The 20,839-nt window shown below is 45.1% G+C and overlaps 1 protein-coding gene across 4 annotated transcripts in view; it reads left to right on the top strand.

Annotated features, from left to right (window-relative positions):
- Positions 1-19,890, top strand: part of CYLD (CYLD lysine 63 deubiquitinase) — an 83,454-nt gene extending 63,564 nt beyond the window's left edge. For all 4 annotated transcript variants that reach the window (XM_083165234.1, XM_083165235.1, XM_083165236.1 and 1 more), the window contains exons 13-21: positions 2,415-2,556; positions 2,634-2,756; positions 4,228-4,319; positions 4,857-4,923; positions 8,431-8,563; positions 12,450-12,558; positions 14,423-14,541; positions 15,484-15,700; positions 19,293-19,890. In XM_083165234.1, the coding sequence (XP_083021360.1) occupies positions 2,415-2,556; positions 2,634-2,756; positions 4,228-4,319; positions 4,857-4,923; positions 8,431-8,563; positions 12,450-12,558; positions 14,423-14,541; positions 15,484-15,700; positions 19,293-19,477 (1,187 nt within the window). In that variant the 3' untranslated portion in view covers positions 19,478-19,890. The remainder of the gene's footprint in view (positions 1-2,414; positions 2,557-2,633; positions 2,757-4,227; positions 4,320-4,856; positions 4,924-8,430; positions 8,564-12,449; positions 12,559-14,422; positions 14,542-15,483; positions 15,701-19,292) is intronic.
- The last annotated feature ends 949 nt before the right edge of the window (positions 19,891-20,839 follow it).

Here is a 20,839-nt window from a genome sequence, read left to right as displayed (position 1 = left end):
AGCCTAACGCAAACTGCTACAACAACTAATACTGGGGCAGATGTATTAAGCCTGGAGAAGAGATAAACTGGAGATAAAGTGGAGATAACATGGAAGAGATAACGCACCAGCCAATCAGCTGTGTTTGAAATATGACAGTTGGGATCTGATTGGCTGGTGCGTTATCTCCTTCTACTTTATCTCCAGTTTATCTCTTCACCAGGCTTAATACATCTGCCCCACTGTAACTCAACCCCCTAAACTAACTTTAATACCCTAATGCTAGAAAGCAGACTGAAAGGGACTATGTGGTTCTTATCTGGTATCCGATTCTGTTTCTGTGATTCACATATTGGGGCAGATGTATTAAGCCTTAACAAGAGATAAATGCAAGGGTGATAAGGAGAGATAAACGTCCAGCCAATCAGCTCCTTACTGACTTTTTTCAAACACAGCCTGTAACATGACAGTTGGCAGGTGATTGGCCGGATGTTTATCTCCCCTTATCACCCTTTGATTTATCTCTTGTTAAAGCTTAATACATCTGCCCCAATATTGGTTCCGGAGTGTATAGCAGATAAGGTGCCCACACACTAGAACGATTTTTGGGCCGATTTTCGATAAATCGGCCGATTTTGGTCCGATGCGCGCTCCCGTGGATCTTTAGCTGAATCTTCTGATCTTACGTGCTGCACAAAAGATAAAAAGATTTCACAAAAGATCCATAGGAACGCACACGGGATCTTAAGAAAAATCTTTGGTAAATATGTGCGCTTGCCTGAAATCTTTTGTCCAGGATGGAAAAAATATTTCAAGGCTAATTTATGCGCACATCTTACGATCGCAGATCTTTCTAGTGTGTGGGCACCTTAAGAGTGAATGTGAATAGCAGTGAGTCATTTCTGTTTAGCTGTTTACTTGGATCTACAACCCCCAAATACATGTGATGCTTTTATAAAGGCGAACAAAACGTCCTTGAATGGGAACTCTTTTTATGTTGTTCGCTGAAAGCTGACGTTTTTCTGTTCAAGTTCGTTTCAATCAATCAATAAACTACTGCGCAGCAATGTATGGGTAACAAGGACAGAATGTTCTACAATGGTTCTTACCTGAAAGAAAGCAGAATCTATACAGATGTGTCATCATACATGTAGCTTTAATATGCTATGCAGCGTGAGACGCTGACGTTAGTGAGCCTTTGGGTCCCATTCAACTCTGCTAACATCAGACGTCTTTTTTTATTTTTTTGGGCCGAAAGTGCTTATTTGCAACACAGTGCTGATAGGACGCAGAATAAGATTGTGCTGATGAATAGGTTACAGGTGTGGGCGGCGTCCTCTATGCTGTAAAGCGTACGCATGGGCAAATGCATCGCAGCATGCTCCACTATATGCCAGGCTTAAACCAGTCGCAGCCCGGCGGCCGACCACACATGTGAACGTCCCATTCGCAGACATACTAGTGATGACTCATCCTTGCTGCACTGATGGATGTCCATGGCTACATCTGTATATGACACCTGTATATTTTGTCTGGCCGAGGGCCTTATTCAGACCTGATCACAAGGCACATTTTGTATGCAAAGGGAAAAACCATGTGCGGTGCAAGTGGGGCAGATTTAACGTGCAGAGAGCGCTATTTTGATTCTGTGCAGCGTAAATACTGGCAGCTTTATTTATGACACTGCAGTTTAGAAACACCCCACCCACATCTAACTCTCTGCACATGTTACATCTGCCCCACCTAAAGTGCAGCATGGTTTTATACATTTGCAAACAAAGCAAGCACTTTGTGACTCGGGCCCTTATTCTAGTTCATTCTTTCTGACAAAATCCTTCTTAGATGGACAAAACCATGTGTACTGCAGGTGGGGCAGATGTAACATGTGCAGAGAGAGTTAGATTTGGGTGGGGTTTTACTTCAAAGTGAGACCTATATTGCAGTGTAAAAATAAAGCAGCCAGTATTTACCCTGCACAGAAACAAAATAACTCACCCAAATCTAATTCTCTCTGCACATTTTACATCTGCCCCCCTGCAACGCACATGGTTTTGTCCATCTAAGAAGGATTTTGTCACAAGAGTGAACTAGAATAAGGCCCTCAGTCACGCACAAATATACAAGGTTCATATTATTACATTTATCAGCAGAGTCTCCTCATGCATCCTAGTCACATTGTGTTGTGAATAAGATGTTATTCAGCAGAAAGATTCTCATGCACCATGGTGGGCCCAGAGGGGCTTTTTGACACTACATCGGCAAAGATGTCCTATGACAATGGTATTGGCACGTGGAATAGGTCTCATCCATAGTATGCTACTATAGCAGCCTGACTGAAGTCATCAGTGAAAAGTACCACGGATACATTGTGTTGTGCTGAGGCTTTGGTGTACTGATTTGCAGTAATTGCTTTATTTATTTTGTTGTACATGAAGCTTTTGGAGGATACTTAAGTGAAGTAGTTGAAGGGAATACTCCCCCAAGAACAGAAAAGGAAGGATTAGAAGTAATGATTGGAAAGAAGAAAGGGATCCAGGGTCATTACAACTCCTGCTACCTTGATTCAACGTTATTTTGGTAAGAAGGTACACCGTATCGCTGCACCTTGTATGCCTCTGTCAGCATGAAATAACGCTTCTCGTCTGTCCGTGCAGCCTATTTTCTTTCAGTTCTGTTCTGGATTCTGTCCTCCTGAGACCGAAAGAGAAAACCGATGTGGAGTATTACAGTGAGACACAAGCACTTCTTAGGACAGAGATTGTGAACCCTCTGAGAATGTAAGTGAAGAAGAGTCGCCATGCTCAATGCAGCATGGCTCCAACTCCCCCCCCCCCCCCCCCCCGCCCCCACCTCCAGTGCTCCATCACTCCCTGCTTGCCAGACGATGCCATTACCCAGACAAGTCCCGGCAGCTGCTAATATTTAATCGTTTTAGGCAAACCTCTGCAAACTATAACTTTTTGCGCCACCACCCATAATTTGGGGTTTCTGGGTGGAAAATGTGACACCACCACACTTACTACAATAATTGTCCACTTTCTATGACCTGTTTTTTTTTTTGCGACTCTGAAGCTCAAACTTTCATGGCAACCAGCAACAATAGGTCAAGATCCAAACAAGGTCCAAATGTCTACCTCTCATAGCACTTCCTCCTTCAGTAATCACCTCACTGACACCCCCTTTCAATAATCAACCCCCCCTCAAACCTTTCCAACTCCGGCCACCTTTCAATAAACACCTGACTGCACACATTGCGGTGACTAATACGGTAAGTTTGCTGGTACTGAGCGGTATGTGCCAAACACCTTATTAGATACCTCTTTGTCCTTCTCGCCTTTTGCTCCCAGCGTGCTTCCTAGGACAAGCCCCTCCAGGCTCCGCCATCCCTGGTAATGTCCCACAGAGATGTTCTGCAGGCTGTCAGGAATTGAAGTTTTAAAATGGATGCATGTTTTACGCTATTTATACCCTTTTCCGCTAGCAAAAATAACCCTGGTTGATGCACAGGTTTTTTGCTAGTGAAAACACAAACCCGGGAAGCTCCCGAGTCCAGGGGCAGTGGAAACGTGTAACCTGGTCCACGTGACTCGAGTCCCATTCACTGCACTGTAAATGCGCCGCTCGCAGATGCTGTTATCTCCCAGCACCGCCCGGCCCCGCCTCCTGATGACATCACCTGCCTGGCTTAATGCCAGGTCTGGCTTGTAATGGAAAAGTGTTTGCTAGCCGGGTACAAAATCCAGGGTGCGATGTATGGGTCACCCAAACCCCCCCTAAGCCGCCCGGGATCTTTCCAGGCGGCAGGATAGGAAGCAATACATTGCATGTGGTCCTTTTCACATGCGATGTATCACATGCGACCCCGTGCCCCACCGCCTGGAGGGTGGCTAGTCGGAGGTTGGATGGGCAGCAAGTCCGAACTCGGGCTCAGATACGATGGGACCACGCATCGGACCCGATTTGGGCCAATAGTATATGGGGCCTAAAAAGAATAACATAACAAATCCCTGCTTTAGTCTTTGAAGTTTATTTAATGAAAGCAAAGTGAACAAATTTGATTTATCTTAATTGATCCATATTTGTTTATGAACATCTGATTGGATGATATTTGTGAAAGTGGTGCTACATTGTTCAGTACGTTGTAGACGATCTGAAATTCAAAAGTTTGGAGCTCATAAAGATCTATAGTCATGCACCAACTGATCTGCAGTATTCATTGTTTGTCGTCCCGTTCTTATGTTCTTTTAGATACGGATATGTATGTGCAACTAAAATCATGAAATTAAGGAAAATTTTAGAGAAAGTGGAAGCCGCATCTGGGTTTACATCAGAAGAAAAAGGTGAGTATTTTTAGAGTCATGAAAAACAGACTTTCATCTTAGGCATGCCTTTATCATGGTACATGTCAGGGGGTGGGGCGAGGCCAAGCCCTGCCCCCTTGGCAGGCAAATGCGGCAATTCATGATTCTGCGGTTTGGGGGAGGAGCTAAAATTATGTGAAATGATGCGATTTGTGTCATTTTAGCCCCGCTCCTTTACAGCAGACCCGCAAAACCCCATCTGCGGTGCAGCGGGGAAGGGGACTGCGGGGCGATGCGGGAGAATTGCCCACCTTCCCAGGGGGCCGGGAATGGGACTTGATTTTCTTGAGCCTCCCCGGCCATTCTGGGAGGGTAGGAAAGTATGGCCTATATACAGTGTGTGACTGCGGTTGTAACTGCATAGAATTTTTTTTCTAGGAAAACACTGTACTGTAACTTTCCATTTCTTATGCATCAGCAATGAGTCAACAAAGAACAGATACAAAAGCCGTAGGCATAAATGGTGTAACAAGTGAGTTATTTGTGTCACATTGTTATTTTTGCTTTTATTTACAGATCCAGAGGAATTCCTGAATATCTTGTTCCATCATATATTAAGAGTAGATCCTCTGTTAAAAATAAGGTAAGTTTTCTTAACACTGGAGTTTCATTTGTTTTCTCAGCCTCTGCTAGAGGATAATTAGGGAGAGTCACAAATATTTTCAGTGCAATGGCCGTTTGTCTCCCCCCATAGACCTTAATGCAATGTCTTAAGGCTGGGGTAGCCAACTCCAGTCCTCGAGAGCTACCAACAGTAAATGTTTTCCATGTCTCCTCACAGAATCACAAGTGAAGTAATTAGCTCCACCTGTGGATCTTTTAAAATGTCTAAGTAGTAATGAGCGCACCTGTGCAGCAGCTAGGTTGTCTGGAAAATGTGAACTGTTGGTAGCTCTCGAGGACTGGAGTTGGCTACCGCTGTCTTACGGTGCCCATACACTGTACAATTGCTGGGTGCGATGAGATGCGTGGTCCCATCGCACAGCTCAAAAAGTACGTGCTGCACATTGCAAAACCAATGCGATCTAGTCCAAATTGTATACAATCATTGCACCGTTTACGGGCACCTTTACTTTTATGTAGAATTCCTGTTGCCCAAACTACCATTTAACATGGAAAACAGAGTGTGGCTCTACCTCAAAGGAGTTTGAAAAGATTGTTTCCTAAAATATAGTTACAATTAGCTTTTTGTAATCCTAGCAAATGTACTTTTGATTCATTTTAACCCCTTCAGTGGCAATCCCGAGAATTTTCCGGGCTGTGCCTCAGTGCCCAGTCTGGCAAGCCCGTAAAATTCTCAGGATTGCCACTGTTTGGAGCCAGTGCTGAGTTCACTCACTGATCTAAGGCAGCTTCGCGTTGCCCGGCTCCCTCCCTTCTGCGGCACCCCCTCCTTCTCCTCCTCCCCTCCGCGTTTCTTATTGAAGTCCCGGGCGCCGGCTTATGACAAGCTGGCTGCCGGGGACAGGGACGCGGCGCGGGGGGGCGCAGGTCCGGGCACGCGCTGATTGACAGTGCAGCGGCGCTGCCCGGACCCAGGGAGGTAGTGGTGTTTTTATTTTTCAAGGGAGCGCTCCCCATAAAAAACTCGCCCAGTGGGGAGCGCTCCCCCCCCCCCAAAAAAAACAACCACTGAAGGGGTTAATATGTAGATTTTAATGATTAACTTAAATGTAATCAGTTTCGATCCTTGTACAAGGAATCCAGATTTAGTTGATCCAGGAGGAGAAAGTGAACATAAAACATGAAGAGTGTGGCATCTAGTGGTGGGAACTAAGAATGAAAGTGATGGCAAAACGGGACTGTTATTATAATGTACTGTAGTGATATCTTAACCACTAGACCGATATAAGCCACTTTTATGCATGATGCAGCTTGCATTTTTCTTATATGAATAAGATTTGAAATCTTATATTTAATTGACATGGTCATTTTTTTTTTAATTTTGTATTATAAATATTTTCCAAAAATTAAAAACTCCCTGTAAGGCTGTACATGAAACTTCGAACGTGCTGCTGGATTACTTGCTTTTCTTTAACCCTTTTGCTGCTGATGCTTTTTTTTTTTTTATGTATTTTTTTTAAGGTGTGTACACACGGTGAGATTTCACTTTCTATTCGACCCACATTAGATCGTGTCGGGATCTTGGTTGGTTACAGTTGGGTGCTTACAATGTTAAATGCACCCCCATGCCACCCCCAGTATGAACGCCAACCCGAAGCGTAGGGAGCCCGCGAGGGGCGGCGGTACGCGTCCTCCGACCTTTTCATACCCCCACTATCCACGAGTTGATTTTATATAGTGTAGCGAGCCACCGAGTCCGAAGCGTGGCGAGCGCACGCGTATTACTTTACATGTGTTCCGCGTCCCATCGCTGCGCTCACCACGCTTCGGGCTCGGTGGCTCGCTGCGCTCGCCACACTATATAACATCAACTCCACGCCGAGGTGGATAGTGGGGGTTTGAAAAGGTCAGAGGAGGCGTACCTCCGCCCCTCGCGGGCTCGCTGCGCTCGCCACGCTTCGGGTTCACGTTCATAGTGGGGGTGCATTTAACATTGTAAGCCCCCATTAGGGTGCTTATACAATTTAAAATTGCATTGCATTGTATGGCATTGTATGCCATATACAATGCTATACAATTTTAACATTGTATGACATCGGGGGAAATCTCGTTGCATACCATCGCATCACATACCATCGCATGCCTTATGGTCTGCGATGCGATGGGCACCGTGATAGTACACAAATATATATATATATATATATATATATATATATATATATATATATATATATATATATATATATAGAGGTCGAGAGGACCGGCACTTAGTATATCCAATAGGTCAACAGGTGAGGTGCCTTCCACATCAGAAGTATATAATAACGATTTTCAAAAAAATGAAAACAGGAGGCGGCACTGTTTTCATTTTTTTGAAAATCGTTATTATATATATATATATATATATATATTGCAAAAGAAGACTGGTAAAATTAGCGCTGAATTGAGTCCAACCAGCTGGTACAAACTTCAAGAGTTTCAGACTCTATGAAGGAAAAAACACCAAGTCCTCTTTCCAGACTGCTGCTCACTCCAAATTAGTTCCCAGGATTTAAGGAACGGGGGAAGATCTGTCAAAATAGAACAAAGGAGGAGCGCTCCATAGTGTAAAACCACGAAATTTTAATGGGCAGTAAAAAGCTCCAAGGTAACAGCCAATATAATGCTCGTACCAAAAAACACACTGCTGTGGGCTGGCTACCACACGATATTATATATACAATCCAGGCAATCACTCCTACCGCCTCCGGAGCTCTGGGGGAAACCACAGCAAGGAACGCTGGTCACTCCACGTGGACTCGGCGTCTCGGGCACCCAACACAGGAACAGCGGGTAGTAGGGGGATGCCTGGTAAGGAGAGCGATCGTCAGGTGACGATCGCTCTCCTTACCATGTTTCGTCTTCCTCAAGAGGAAGTCTTGTAAGACGAAACATGTCGGGCAGCTTTTGAGTCCTTATCCTCATCCCTCAGTTAAGCTATGTTTCCTTTATACTAAAGCTACTGTGAAATATTCTTTTTATTCTAAAAAGGTTTTTATTCTAAAGGAATTTTCTCTTATTTGTTTTTATCTCTCGTCAATACTACTGCTCTTATTATAAGTAATACTCATTTTTTATACTTTTATGTGCTAGTTTCATATATTTTTTATTGATTGCTGTGTACCCCATATCCCCTCATTTATTGTAATAAATTTCTATCTTTTTTGACATAGTCAAATTTGTCCAGTTTTTATATAATTAAGCATAGATCGCCGGGATCCGCAAACTTTCTTTAAATATCCTTCTTTCTATAGAGACGGTCCACCACCGTCCCTCAAGTTGGACCCGTGCAGACACCCATTATTAGTGGGGAGTGCTTTTTTACTTTAAAGGGACCACATAACTATCCTTCTAATTACTCTCTGTATACCATATCTTGGCGCTGAACTCCCTCTCTTTTGTGTATCCATATATATATATATGTATGTATATATTATACATTTGTTCTTTTTATTTGGTTAATTAGCAATCTGTTACAAACTCATAGGTCAGCAGGACAGAAAGTACAAGACTGCTACTTCTACCAGATCTTCATGGACAAGAACGAGAATGTTGGGGTACCCACCATTCAGCAGCTATTAGAGTGGTCATTTATTAACAGCAGCTTAAAGTTTGCAGAGGTGAGCATTCTCAGTGGTAACTATGGTAAGCCATGCAAACATAAATGTTTTGGGAATCAAGAAAAAAATCATTGCGTGTCATTTACTAGATGTATTTGTTCTAAACTTTTTTTTAGTTCAATCAGAATTGCAATTAAAAAAGAAAATGTCTTGACCTTGAAGCAGTGGCTTTTTAGCAATTGCTTTTTTAGCTTAAGAAATGTCTCTGTATAGTAGTTCCCTATGTCCATTCTATCTGAGGTCTCCGTATAGCAGTTCCCTCTGTCCATTCTCTCTGAGGTCTCTGTATAGCAGTTCCCTCTGTCCGTTCTATCTGAGGTCTCCGTATAGCAGTTCCCTCTGTCCATTCTATCTGATGTCTCTGTATAGCAGTTCCCTCTGTCCATTCTGTCTGAGGTCTCCGTATAGCAGTTCCCTCTGTCCATTCTATCTGAGGTCTCTGTATAGCAGTTCCCTCTGTCCGTTCTATCTGAGGTCTCCGTATAGTAGTTCCCTCTGTCCATTCTATCTGAGGTCTCCGTATAGCAGTTCCCTCTGTCCATTCTATCTGAGGTCTCCGTATAGCAGTTCCCTATGTCCATTCTATCTGAGGTCTCCGTATAGCAGTTCCCTCTGTCCATTCTCTCTGAGGTCTCTGTATAGCAGTTCCCTCTGTCCGTTCTATCTGAGTTCTCTGTATAGCAGTTCCCTCTGTCCATTCTATCTGATGTCTCTGTATAGCAGTTCCCTCTGTCCATTCTGTCTGAGGTCTCCGTATAGCAGTTCCCTCTGTCCATTCTATCTGAGGTCTCCGTATAGTAGTTCCCTATGTCCATTCTATCTGAGGTCTCCGTATAGCAGTTCCCTCTGTCCATTCTCTCTGAGGTCTCTGTATAGCAGTTCCCTCTGTCCGTTCTATCTGAGTTCTCTGTATAGCAGTTCCCTCTGTCCATTCTATCTGATGTCTCTGTATAGCAGTTCCCTCTGTCCATTCTGTCTGAGGTCTCCGTATAGCAGTTCCCTCTGTCCATTCTATCTGAGGTCTCCGTATAGTAGTTCCCTATGTCCATTCTATCTGAGGTCTCCGTATAGCAGTTCCCTCTGTCCATTCTCTCTGAGGTCTCTGTATAGCAGTTCCCTCTGTCCATTCTATCTGAGGTCTCTGTATAGCAGTTCCCTCTGTCCATTCTCTCTGAGGTCTCTGTATAGCAGTTCCCTCTGTCCATTCTATCTGAAGTCTCTGTATAGCAGTTCCCTCTGTCCATTCTATCTGAGGTCTCCGTATAGTAGTTCCCTCTGTCCATTCTATCTCAGGTCTCTGTATAGCAGTTCCCTATGTCCATTCTATCTGAGGTCTCCGTATAACAGTTCGCTCTGTCCATTCTGTCTGAGGTCTCTGTATAGCAGTTCCCTATGTCCATTCTATCTGAGGTCTCCGTATAGCAGTTCCCTCTGTCCATTCTATCTGAGGTCTCCGTATAACAGTTCGCTCTGGCCATTCTGTCTGAGGTCTCTGTATAGCAGTTCCCTCTGTCCATTCTATCTGAGGTCTCCGTATAGTAGTTCCCTCTGTCCAGTCTATCTGAGGTCTCCGTATAACAGTTCGCTCTGTCCATTCTGTCTGAGGTCTCTGTATAACAGTTCCCTCTGTCCATTCCATCTGAGGACTCCGTATAGCAGTTCCCTCTGTCCATTCTATCGGAGGTCTTCGTATAGCAGTTCCCTCTGTCCATTCTCTCTGAGGTCTCTGTATAGCAGTTCCCTCTGTCCATTCTATCTGAGGTCTCTGTATAGCAGTTCCCTCTGTCCATTCTATCTGAGGTCTCTGTATAGCAGTTCCCTCTGTCCATTCTCTCTGAGGTCTCCGTATAGCAGTTCCCTCTGTCCAGTCTATCTGAGGTCTCTGTATAGCAGTTCCCTCTGTCCATTCTATCTGAGGTCTCTGTATAGCAGTTCCCTCTGTCCATTCTCTCTGAGGTCTCCGTATAGCAGTTCCCTCTGTCCAGTCTATCTGAGGTCTCTGTATAGCAGTTCCCTCTGTCCATTCTATCTGAGGTCTCTGTATAGCAGTTCCCTCTGTCCATTCTATCTTAAGTCTCCGTATAGCAGTTCCCTCTGTCCATTCTATCTGAGGTCTCTGTATAGCAGTTCCCTCTGTCCATTCTATCTGAGGTCTCCGTATAGCAGTTCCCTCTGTCCATTCTGTCTGAGGTCTCTGTATAGCAGTTCCCTCTGTCCATTCTATCTGAGGTCTCTGTATAGCAGTTCCCTCTGTCCATTCTATCTGAGGTCTCTGTATAGCAGTTCCCTCTGTCCATTCTATCTGAGGTCTCTGTATAGCAGTTCCCTCTGTCCATTCTATCTGAGGTCTCCGTATAGCAGTTCCCTCTGTCCATTCTCTCTGAGGTCTCTGTATAGCAGTTCCCTCTGTCCATTCTATCTGAGGTCTCTGTATAGTAGTTCCCTCTGTCCATTCTCTCTGAGGTCTCTGTATAGCAGTTCCCTCTGTCCATTCTATCTGAGGTCTCTGTATAGCAGTTCCCTCTGTCCATTCTCTCTGAGGTCTCTGTATAGCAGTTCCCTCTGTCCATTCTATCTGAGGTCTCTGTATAGCAGTTCCCTCTGTCCATTCTATCTGAGGTCTCCGTATAGCAGTTCCCTCTGTCCATTCTATCTGAGGTCTCTGTATAGCAGTTCCCTCTGTCCATTCTCTCTGAGGTCTCTGTATAGCAGTTCCCTCTGTCCATTCTATCTGAGGTCTCTGTATAGTAGTTCCCTCTGTCCATTCTCTCTGAGGTCTCTGTATAGCAGTTCCCTCTGTCCATTCTATCTGAGGTATCTGTATAGCAGTTCCCTCTGTCCATTCTCTCTGAGGTCTCTGTATAGCAGTTCCCTCTGTCCATTCTATCTGAGGTCTCTGTATAGTAGTTCGCTCTGTCCATTCTCTCTGAGGTCTCTGTATAGCAGTTCCCTCTGTCCATTCTATCTGAGGTCTCTGTATAGCAGTTCCCTCTGTCCATTCTCTCTGAGGTCTCTGTATAGCAGTTCCCTCTGTCCATTCTCTCTGAGCACTCTGTATAGCAGTTCCCTATGTCCATTCTCTCTGAGGTCTCTGTATAGCAGTTCCCTCTGTCCATTCTATCTGAGGTCTCCGTATAGCAGTTCCCTCTGTCCGTTCTATCTGAGGTCTCTGTATAGCAGTTCCCTCTGTCCATTCTCTCTGAGGTCTCTGTATAGCAGTTCCCTCTGTCCATTCTATCTGAGGTCTCTGTATAGCAGTTCCCTCTGTCCATTCTATCTGAGGTCTCCGTATAGCAGTTCCCTCTGTCCATTCTATCTGAGGTCTCTGTATAGCAGTTCCCTCTGTCCATTCTCTCTGAGGTCTCTGTATAGCAGTTCCCTCTGTCCATTCTATCTGAGGTCTCTGTATAGTAGTTCCCTCTGTCCATTCTATCTGAGGTCTCCGTATAGCAGTTCCCTCATTCCATTCTCTCTGAGGTCTCTGTATAGCAGTTCGCTCTGTCCATTCTATCTGAGGTCTCCGTATAGCAGTTCCCTCTGTCCATTCTATCTGAGGTCTCCGTATAGCAGTCTGTCCATTCTCCTTGAGGTCTCTGTATAGCGTTCACCTTGGACCATGAGTGGTGTGTCCTTCCTGCAGTGTGGACAATATGGAGACAATGATGGGAACCCCCATTTTTATGTATTGGGTGCACTAAGACTCACGGCTCTGTGCCACAACGATGCTAGGAATTTCAACTTGCAAATGAAATTCATATTTAAGTATTAATACTGTCCTTGAGTCAATATGAATGATAATTGATTAATAATACCGGAAGATAGCCAGAAATAGACCCTCTTAATTTATGTTATATATAGTACATCAATCAATTATGTCTTTCCATAGGCTCCATCATGCCTAATAATTCAGATGCCTCGATTCGGAAAAGACTTTAAGATGTTCAACAAAATCTTCCCTTCCCTGGATCTGAATATCACAGATTTACTGGAAGACAGTGAGTAGAAGCCTATTACTGTAACAGAGGTGTCTGTATATTTCTGTATAATGTGAAGTGTGATGGGTCAAATGTGTTAACCGGTTAAGAAACAGACTGGTAGATTTATTATCTGGCGATCAGGGGAACATGCGCTATCCCCGTGCCTTATGGCAGGGGATAGCGCTTCCCCTGATCTATCACACATGCTGTCCGGGTACTTTATCAGCGGCGGTGTGAGGCAGGAGGCATAGCACAGCTACGATATTTTGTACTGCGCGCCTGCCTCCTGCCTGATTTATGAACGGTCAGCATCGCTGGCCGTTCCGCCGCCTGCAGCTATCGACTTCGACACCTGCAGGCGGCGATGCCCTATACCTACAGCAGGGACAGCGCCGTCCCTGCTGCTGGCGCTGAGCTGCGCTGGGGATCTCGCATGAGTAGCGAGATCCCGCACATGCGCAGTCCAGTCGGCACGTCAATGTTAACTGATGCGCTGTCAGCTGGAGGGGACATCGCTGGAGGGGGGAGTTAGCGCTCCCCCACTTCAGCGGGCAAGATCTTAGTAGATCTTGTCGGTGTCCCCTCCTGCTTCGCCTCTCTAATGAGGCGAAGCAGGGAGTGTTATAGCGGCGCTCTTAGCGCCGCTATAATAAATCTACCCCAAAGTCTGTTATGTTTTTATTGAAAGGTTCAGTTTCTCTTATCTTGAGACCAATCAAGTAATAAAACAAAAATGGGCGGGCACAGTGTCTTCATTGCAACTGCCTCCTCCTCACATATGCAGGCTGCCATGTAGCTCCAAAAAAGAGTGGGGGTTTGCATTTATGACCCACAGGGGAAACGGGTAACCCCTGAGGCTAAGCAGAGCCTTAAGGGCCCCATACATCAGCAATTAATTGTGACAATTTTCAGATATGGAGATGATTGCCACAATTAATTTTAGATGTGTGGGCTCCCCCTTTTGGCAATCCCAATCAAAATCGCCAATCGATTGCTTAATCAGATTTTTAAACATGTTTAATAATCTGGTATTATCTGCAGATCTTTTTTATATGTGTGGGCGTTCCCAATTTGTCTTCTTCATCTATTTACATTATGAACAGCTGAAATGACAATCGATTGGGGCAATTTCCAGATATGAAGATGCAATCTTTAGATGGAAAAATCTGCCGATCACTGAAATAAATCTGTAATGTGTGGGCAAAGTCAGATAGATTGTAAAATCCATTTATCTGGCCAAAAAATCCCTGTATCTGGAAATCCATAAATTGTGATTGCTGATGTATGGGGCCCATAACTATAGCAGATTAAGTTGAGCGCAGTACAATAAACCCCCAAATCACTGACATGTAGCTCCGCCCACCTGCTCGATCTGCACCCTCCTGTTTAAACCCTACAGTTGGCACTGACAGAGCAACACTGGGAGAGGCCCATCTGGCTCTTGGTGTGGAGTGGACAGGCAGGACAGCCCATGTGCTGTGTCTGCTAGCTCCGCGGTGGCCATCTTTAAAATGAATAGTGGCATCATGGGATTTGTAGTTAATCTGCTCAGAGTCTGGGCAGTAACAGCTAAACTACAAATCCCATGTGCTGCAGTTTTTCCTGCTCTGGCCAGCCGGGTAAGGTTCCTCCGTTCAGGCTGGTTAATGATTCAGCCTGAATCCCCCAATCTATGACTGTGTGGGTGCAGGGGGAGCTGCGGGACCTAAAACAGCAAGGGCCCCATAGCAGCTGCACCCCCTGAACCCTCGTTACGCCACTGGTAGCTGGTTTGGACTATTCTTGTGTTACCCACATGAATTACTGATGCTGCAGCCGTTTACCCAGTGTTACCGTTTCGGTCCCTGATGGTCACCCCTGCCTTTTTCCTACTCCTCTCCAGCTCCGAGGCAGTGCCGTATCTGCGGAGGGCTGGCCATGTATGAATGCAGAGAGTGCTATGACGACTGTGACATTTCTGCCGGGAAAATCAAGCAGTTCTGTAAGACCTGTAACACCCAGGTTAGTGCGCGCTGCGTACAGAGACGTGTTCTGCGCTGCTGCCTTAGATCTGGTAGCAGTTGTGTTCAATAAAATGTGGTTTCAGTTACAGTACCGGCATAAGTTGGACGTACAAATGCACAGCAACCCCTAGCGGTACATGTTCTTGGTCTTTTTGGTATAGGTTTGTGCATTGTTTTCATGTGGGTTAATAAACATTTGTAAATGTAATCAATGCTCCTTTGGTTGGGAAATTAGCATAACTCGAACTTTATCCTTCTTTTAAGCTTTACTGCTCGCCATGCCCATGCCTATGGTGTGACTGGCATATACCTGTTGTTTTTTTTTTTTCTTAAACCCCATGTCCTCTACCCCCTTTATGTTATGCAACTCTGCCGTACATATCTTCTATCCCCAAACCCACTTTGTAGTAGCCGGACACGTTTTGGGACCCCAACGGGAGTCGGGATTGAGGGTTAAGTGGATGTGAACATAGTCTGTACCCAATCAATAACTTCTACCCCCTTAATGTTATGCAACTTTGCTATATCTTCCTTGACCCACTTTGTGTAGTGTCCCGACCCCCTTTTTGGGACCCCGGGACAGGGTTGCTAGGGGTGTCTTACCCCCAGAGTACTTTTTTCCAGTTTCCAAGTCATATGTGTACCAAGATTGGTGTAAATTGCTCCTGGCATTCCAAAGTTCTGCTGGAACATACACACTCCTATACATTGTAAACTTCGAGCAGGGCCCTCCTACCTCTATGTCAGTTTGTTACTACCCAGTTTTTTTTATCTATGTTTCCAATTGTAAAGAGCAATGGAATACGCTGCGCTATATAAGAATCTGTAAATAAATCAATTTAAAATAAATACACACATACATACACACACATTTTATATATATCGATTTTGAAATGTTTTGTTTGTTGTGTTTATATGTTTTCTCCTATGGTCTCCTTAGGTTCACCTCCATCCGAAACGACAGCATCATAAATTCAACCCAGTATCTCTCCCCAAAGAGCTGCCGGACTGGGACTGGCGCCGGGGCTGCATACCATACCAGAAGATGGACCTGTTTGCCGTGCTCTGCATAGAGACTAGTCATTATGTGGCTTTCGTAAAGTACGGCCGGGATGACTCTTCTTGGGTATTTTTTGACAGCATGGCAGACCGTGATGGTACGCATGACGTTCCTTAGTAATCCCACACAAAATATGATACATTTCGGGACATTTTAGTGAAAAGAGAACGGAAGCATATGTTGACGATGTTCCTCTGGTCCTCAGTATTCCATATATACAGATATTCCTGCCTACTAAATGCATGCACACTGATTGGTCATCAGCGGCTTTATAGGCGGACTTTAGACACTAAAGGGGGAGCCTCGGACTTAACCAAGCTAGAACATAAACCTATGGAAGATAAATGTGGATTGCTCCTTATATACAGTATGTGTCTTATATCAGGGGTGGCCAAACCTGTCCTCAAGATCTACCAACAGTGCATGTTTTCCAGGCAACCTGTGGATCTATAGTAGGAATGAATGCAGATGGTTTGAAAATGTGACCGTTAGTAATGACTGCAGCTGTGCAGCAGCTAGGTGATCTGGGGAATGTGACAGTTAGTAATAACTACAGCTGTGCACCAGCTAGGTGATCTGGGGAATGTGACAGTTAGTAATGACTACAGCTGTGCAACAGCTAGGTGATCTGGGGAATGTGACAGTTAGTAATAACTACAGCTGTGCATCAGCTAGGAGATTTGGGGAATGTGACAGTTAGTAATGCCTACAGCTGTGCACCAGCTAGGTGATCTGGGGAATGTGACAGTTAGTAATGACTACAGCTGTGCACCAGCTAGGTGATCTGGGTCATGTGACAGTTAGTAATGACTACAGCTGTGCACCAGCTAGGTGATCTGGGTCATGTGACAGTTAGTAATGACTACAGCTGTGCACCAGCTAGGTGATCTGGGGAATGTGACAGTTAGTAATAGCTACAGCTGCGCACCAGCTAGGTGATCTGGGGAATGTGACAGTTAGTAATGACTACAGCTGTGCACCAGCTAGGTGATCTGGGGAATGTGACCGTTAGTAATGACTACAGCTGCGCACCAGCTAGGTGATCTGGGGAATGTGACATTTAGTAATGACTACAGCTGTGCACCAGCTAGGTGATCTGGGGAATGTGACAGTTAGTAATAACTACAGCTGCGCACCAGCTAGGTGATCTGGGGAATGTGACAGTTAGTAATGACTACAGCTGTGCACCAGCTAGGTGATTTGGGGAATGTGACAGTTAGTAATGCCTACAGCTGTGCACCAGCTAGGTGATCTGGGGAATGTGACAGTTAGTAATGACTACAGCTGCGCACCAGCTAGGTGATCTGGGGAATGTGGACCGTTAGTAATGACTACAGCTGCGCACCAGCTAGGTGATCTGGGGAATGTGACATTTAGTAATGCCTACAGCTGTGCACCAGCTAGGAGATTTGGGGAATGTGACAGTTAGTAATGACTACAGCTGTGCACCAGCTAGGTGATTTGGGGAATGTGACAGTTAGTAATGCCTACAGCTGTGCACCAGCTAGGTGATCTGGGGAATGTGACAGTTAGTAATGACTACAGCTGCGCACCAGCTAGGTGATCTGGGGAATGTGGACCGTTAGTAATGACTACAGCTGCGCACCAGCTAGGTGATCTGGGGAATGTGACAGTTAGTAATGACTACAGCTGTGCACCAGCTAGGTGATCTGGGGAATGTGACAGTTAGTAATGACTACAGCTGTGCACCAGCTAGGTGATCTGGGGAATGTGACAGTTAGTAATGACTACAGCTGTGCACCGGCTAGGTGATCTGGAGAATGTGACAGTTAGTAATGACTACAGCTGTGCACCGGCTAGGTGGTCTGGGGAATGTGACAGTTAGTAATGACTACAGCTGTGCACCAGCTAGGTGATCTGGGGAATGTGGCTGTTGGTAGATCTCGAGGACCGGTTTGGCCACCCCTGTCTTATAGGAAGAGATCTGGATTGCTTTTTTCAAATGGTGCGGTATAATAGATCTACAGTCAGTACATGAACAACATACAGTATTGTCGACAGCACTTAAGAGCAACAATTACAAGAGATCAACACAAGTTTTTTGGGTAGGGTTTTAGGCCAGATCTTGTCTATTCTAAGTTATGTGACTACCATCAGTACAAATGTGTCCCCTCACATCGCTCGCCACAAGTTACTGTTCCCAGCAGACGCCAGGTAGATAGGATAGCCAGCAAATGTTGGTAAAACATGCGTTAACGATTTGTGTGTCGACCATTTTCATGTTTTGAACCCGTAGACTTTTGGTACCAGTCAACATTAAGCACTGTTGACCATATGGTGGCAACTTATTGACGGTCTGACTAGACATTGTAGATCTAGAATCTGTTCAAGGTAATATACACTGAGATCCAATTAAGCTGAAGCTGCTTTGCCATATTGCAGCCAGTGTCTGTCGGCTTGCCAGCTACTGTTCCGTGTTTGGCCCCAAAACAACAGTGAACCCAGATAATGGTATTGTGTACAAATCAATGAAGCCATGCGTGATCTGATTGCTTTGAATGAGACTATATAATTGTGACCCTGGGGTCACCTAGGAGCGCTGGTAGGATAGAAGGAATAAGCACACCAGTAGTATTAATAATGGATCCCCTGAACACTGTTGCTGCTCCCTGTTAACAGAGGTTGTGTACCTCTGTACAGACAGAATCAATTTAGTGATAATCATGCTGCCTAGGCTCGCATGCATAACCAAGGAGCGCAGCTATGTTCAGGAAAGGAGATACCAGATACAGATTTCCTCAATAGTAGGAATATTTATTAAAAAATATAAAGCAGATATATATTCAATAAAATATCTCTCAAATAGCAGCGAAGTGCACTTCAATAACAACACTTAACAGACGCAATACTGTCCGCCTCCCGCTCGATAGTGCCGGGGGGGACCCGAGGAGGCTGCGGGGGGGTGCGGTCGCCCGGTGTGGGCACCGGGCGACCAAGGGCAGCACCGTCGGAAGGGGACGTGCGCGCGCGTCCCCTTCCGGCATTCAGATGGCGGGGATGCAGGTGATGGCGATGGCGTCGCCATTACCTGCAAAGATGAATCTCGATACATCTGTAGTAAGCTAAAATGGCTCATTTCTCAGTCTTGACATAATTTAGGCAAGGCAGATTCCATAGTTACCAGTTCCGCTCATTCAATAGGGCTTCAGGCTGTAGTGATGTTTCCACAGTTTAGCCTTTGATAGGTATCCAAAACTCAGTCCACCCTCACACTCAGCAAGATGTTTGTAGAAGCTGAGAAGGGGTATGAGTAGCAGCCTGAAGAACAATTGCCACTCATCTGGCGTGGTTGGAAGCGATGGGCAATTATGCCTTAGCGGTATCTGGAACACAACACAGCTACAAAAACGCGTTTCTCCGCCTTTAGTCAGTCATCCGCTGATGACTGACTAAAGGCGGAGAAACGCGTTTTTGTAGCTGTGTTGTTAGCTGTTTTGATAAAAGCCGCAAGGCTGAAACGTCAACCACATTAGCTTGGCTACGTGTTGATTTATTTCTATTCCATCCCGAGTGCTGCGCTCCTGTCCATACTTTTATTTATATATATATATATATATATATATATATATATATATATATAATTTTATTTTTATTTATTTTTTCAGATTTTTAATTGAGAAACATCGTAAAAGGTTAAGATTAATGTTTTTGTTTTTTTTTCCCTTCAGGTGGGCAAAATGGTTTTAACATTCCACAAGTCACTCCTTGTCCGGAAGTTGGGGAATATCTGAAGATGTCCTTAGAAGAACTTCACGCCTTAGACTCTCGTAATATCCAGGGCTGCGCGCGGCGGCTCCTGTGCGATGCCTACATGTGCATATACCAGAGCCCCACCATGAGCTTGTACAAGTGAACAAGGACATTGGATTATAAACCTGTGACTACGGCAGTTGTTGAAGTTGCCATGCTGTGCTGGAAATTGTAGTCCGACAACTGAAAAGCCGCACTATACCCAAGCCTGTTGTAAATTCTTACGTAGCCGTGCAGCTGTCAAGGCGTTCCTATACACTACAGCAATTCTTCCCGTGTTTTCCTTAACCCATTTGCTGTTAACAAAGAAGATAACACAATACAACTGCATAAGAAATTTATTTGCACTTCAAGTATTTCATTTTTTTTCTCCTTTTTTGGTCTTTTAAGTTCCACTGAATGTAAGTGACAGGATGGAAGATCGCCGAAGCTTTAAGTTTTAACAGACTTTTACTGTGTTATTTTCTTTTTGTTTGAGAAAATATTAAACCGCACAAATAAAAGTGTTTGGTGTAAGATCCGTTTTTCTCTGCTGTATACTGTAAGGCTGGGATACTGCGCTGTGCAGAAGCAGCAATGCGTTGCATTTTCCCCCTACCTGGATAGCTCTGGGAAAAAATATGGATGCCCATATACTTTTATCTCCCTTGTTATGTCTTGGGGTTCTAGGAGGATCTGTCTTGCTTACCGTGATAGAGCAGACTTGGAAGCGGCGTAAGTTTGTCCCAGTTGCCCGGAGGCAAAATATATATTGGTGCCCCCCAAATCGCTCAGTCAGTAAGGTGTCTGACTCCAGTACGACAGACCTAGGGTTCTAATATAGGTTGTGACACTTGAAAAAATGTATGTTTAGAATAAAGAGTGTGACATCTATTCTGCTAGGAGGAGGAGTCAGCCACAGAAGCAATATTGACCGCTTTCAATGAACTGATTCATAGTGCAGGGGAGGAGAGGTGCCCCCTTGGGGGCAGGAGCACAGTGGCAGATGACTCCATTGCCTCCCAGAGTTAAGCCTCTGATTGGAACATTCCTACCAAGCTTTAGCTAGTCCATCTAGTACTAATCTCAAGCATGTGTTTCCCTTATTCCTGGAGATGTATACTGTTTTCAGACCGCAAATTCCGGGTCGCACCCAGGATTAGGACACTGGTCCCTTTAGCAACATGACATTTGCGGTCTGAAAGCTCCGCATCTGACCTGGCTTATTGTCGGTGACGTCACACAGGGCGGTGCTGAGCGGCGGTGCTGAGCGGCGGCATATCACCAGGGGGCTTGGGAGGAGGCATCGCGTGGAGCTGACAGCGATACCTCCACCATACTGTGAGCGGGACCCGGGTCGCTCGACCCAGGAACCCATTCACACTGCACTGACCGCACCTCGACCCGTGTTGCGGCCGCAAGGACACGGCAATAACCCGGGTCTAGAGTGCGGTCTGAAAGTGGTATTAGAAAGGCTGCATACAGT

This window comes from Crinia signifera, chromosome 11 (genome assembly GCF_055691185.1).
Source record: "Crinia signifera chromosome 11, ASM5569118v1, whole genome shotgun sequence".
Lineage (NCBI taxonomy): Eukaryota > Metazoa > Chordata > Amphibia > Anura > Myobatrachidae > Crinia > Crinia signifera.
This window is presented reverse-complemented; position numbering and strand designations above follow the sequence as displayed.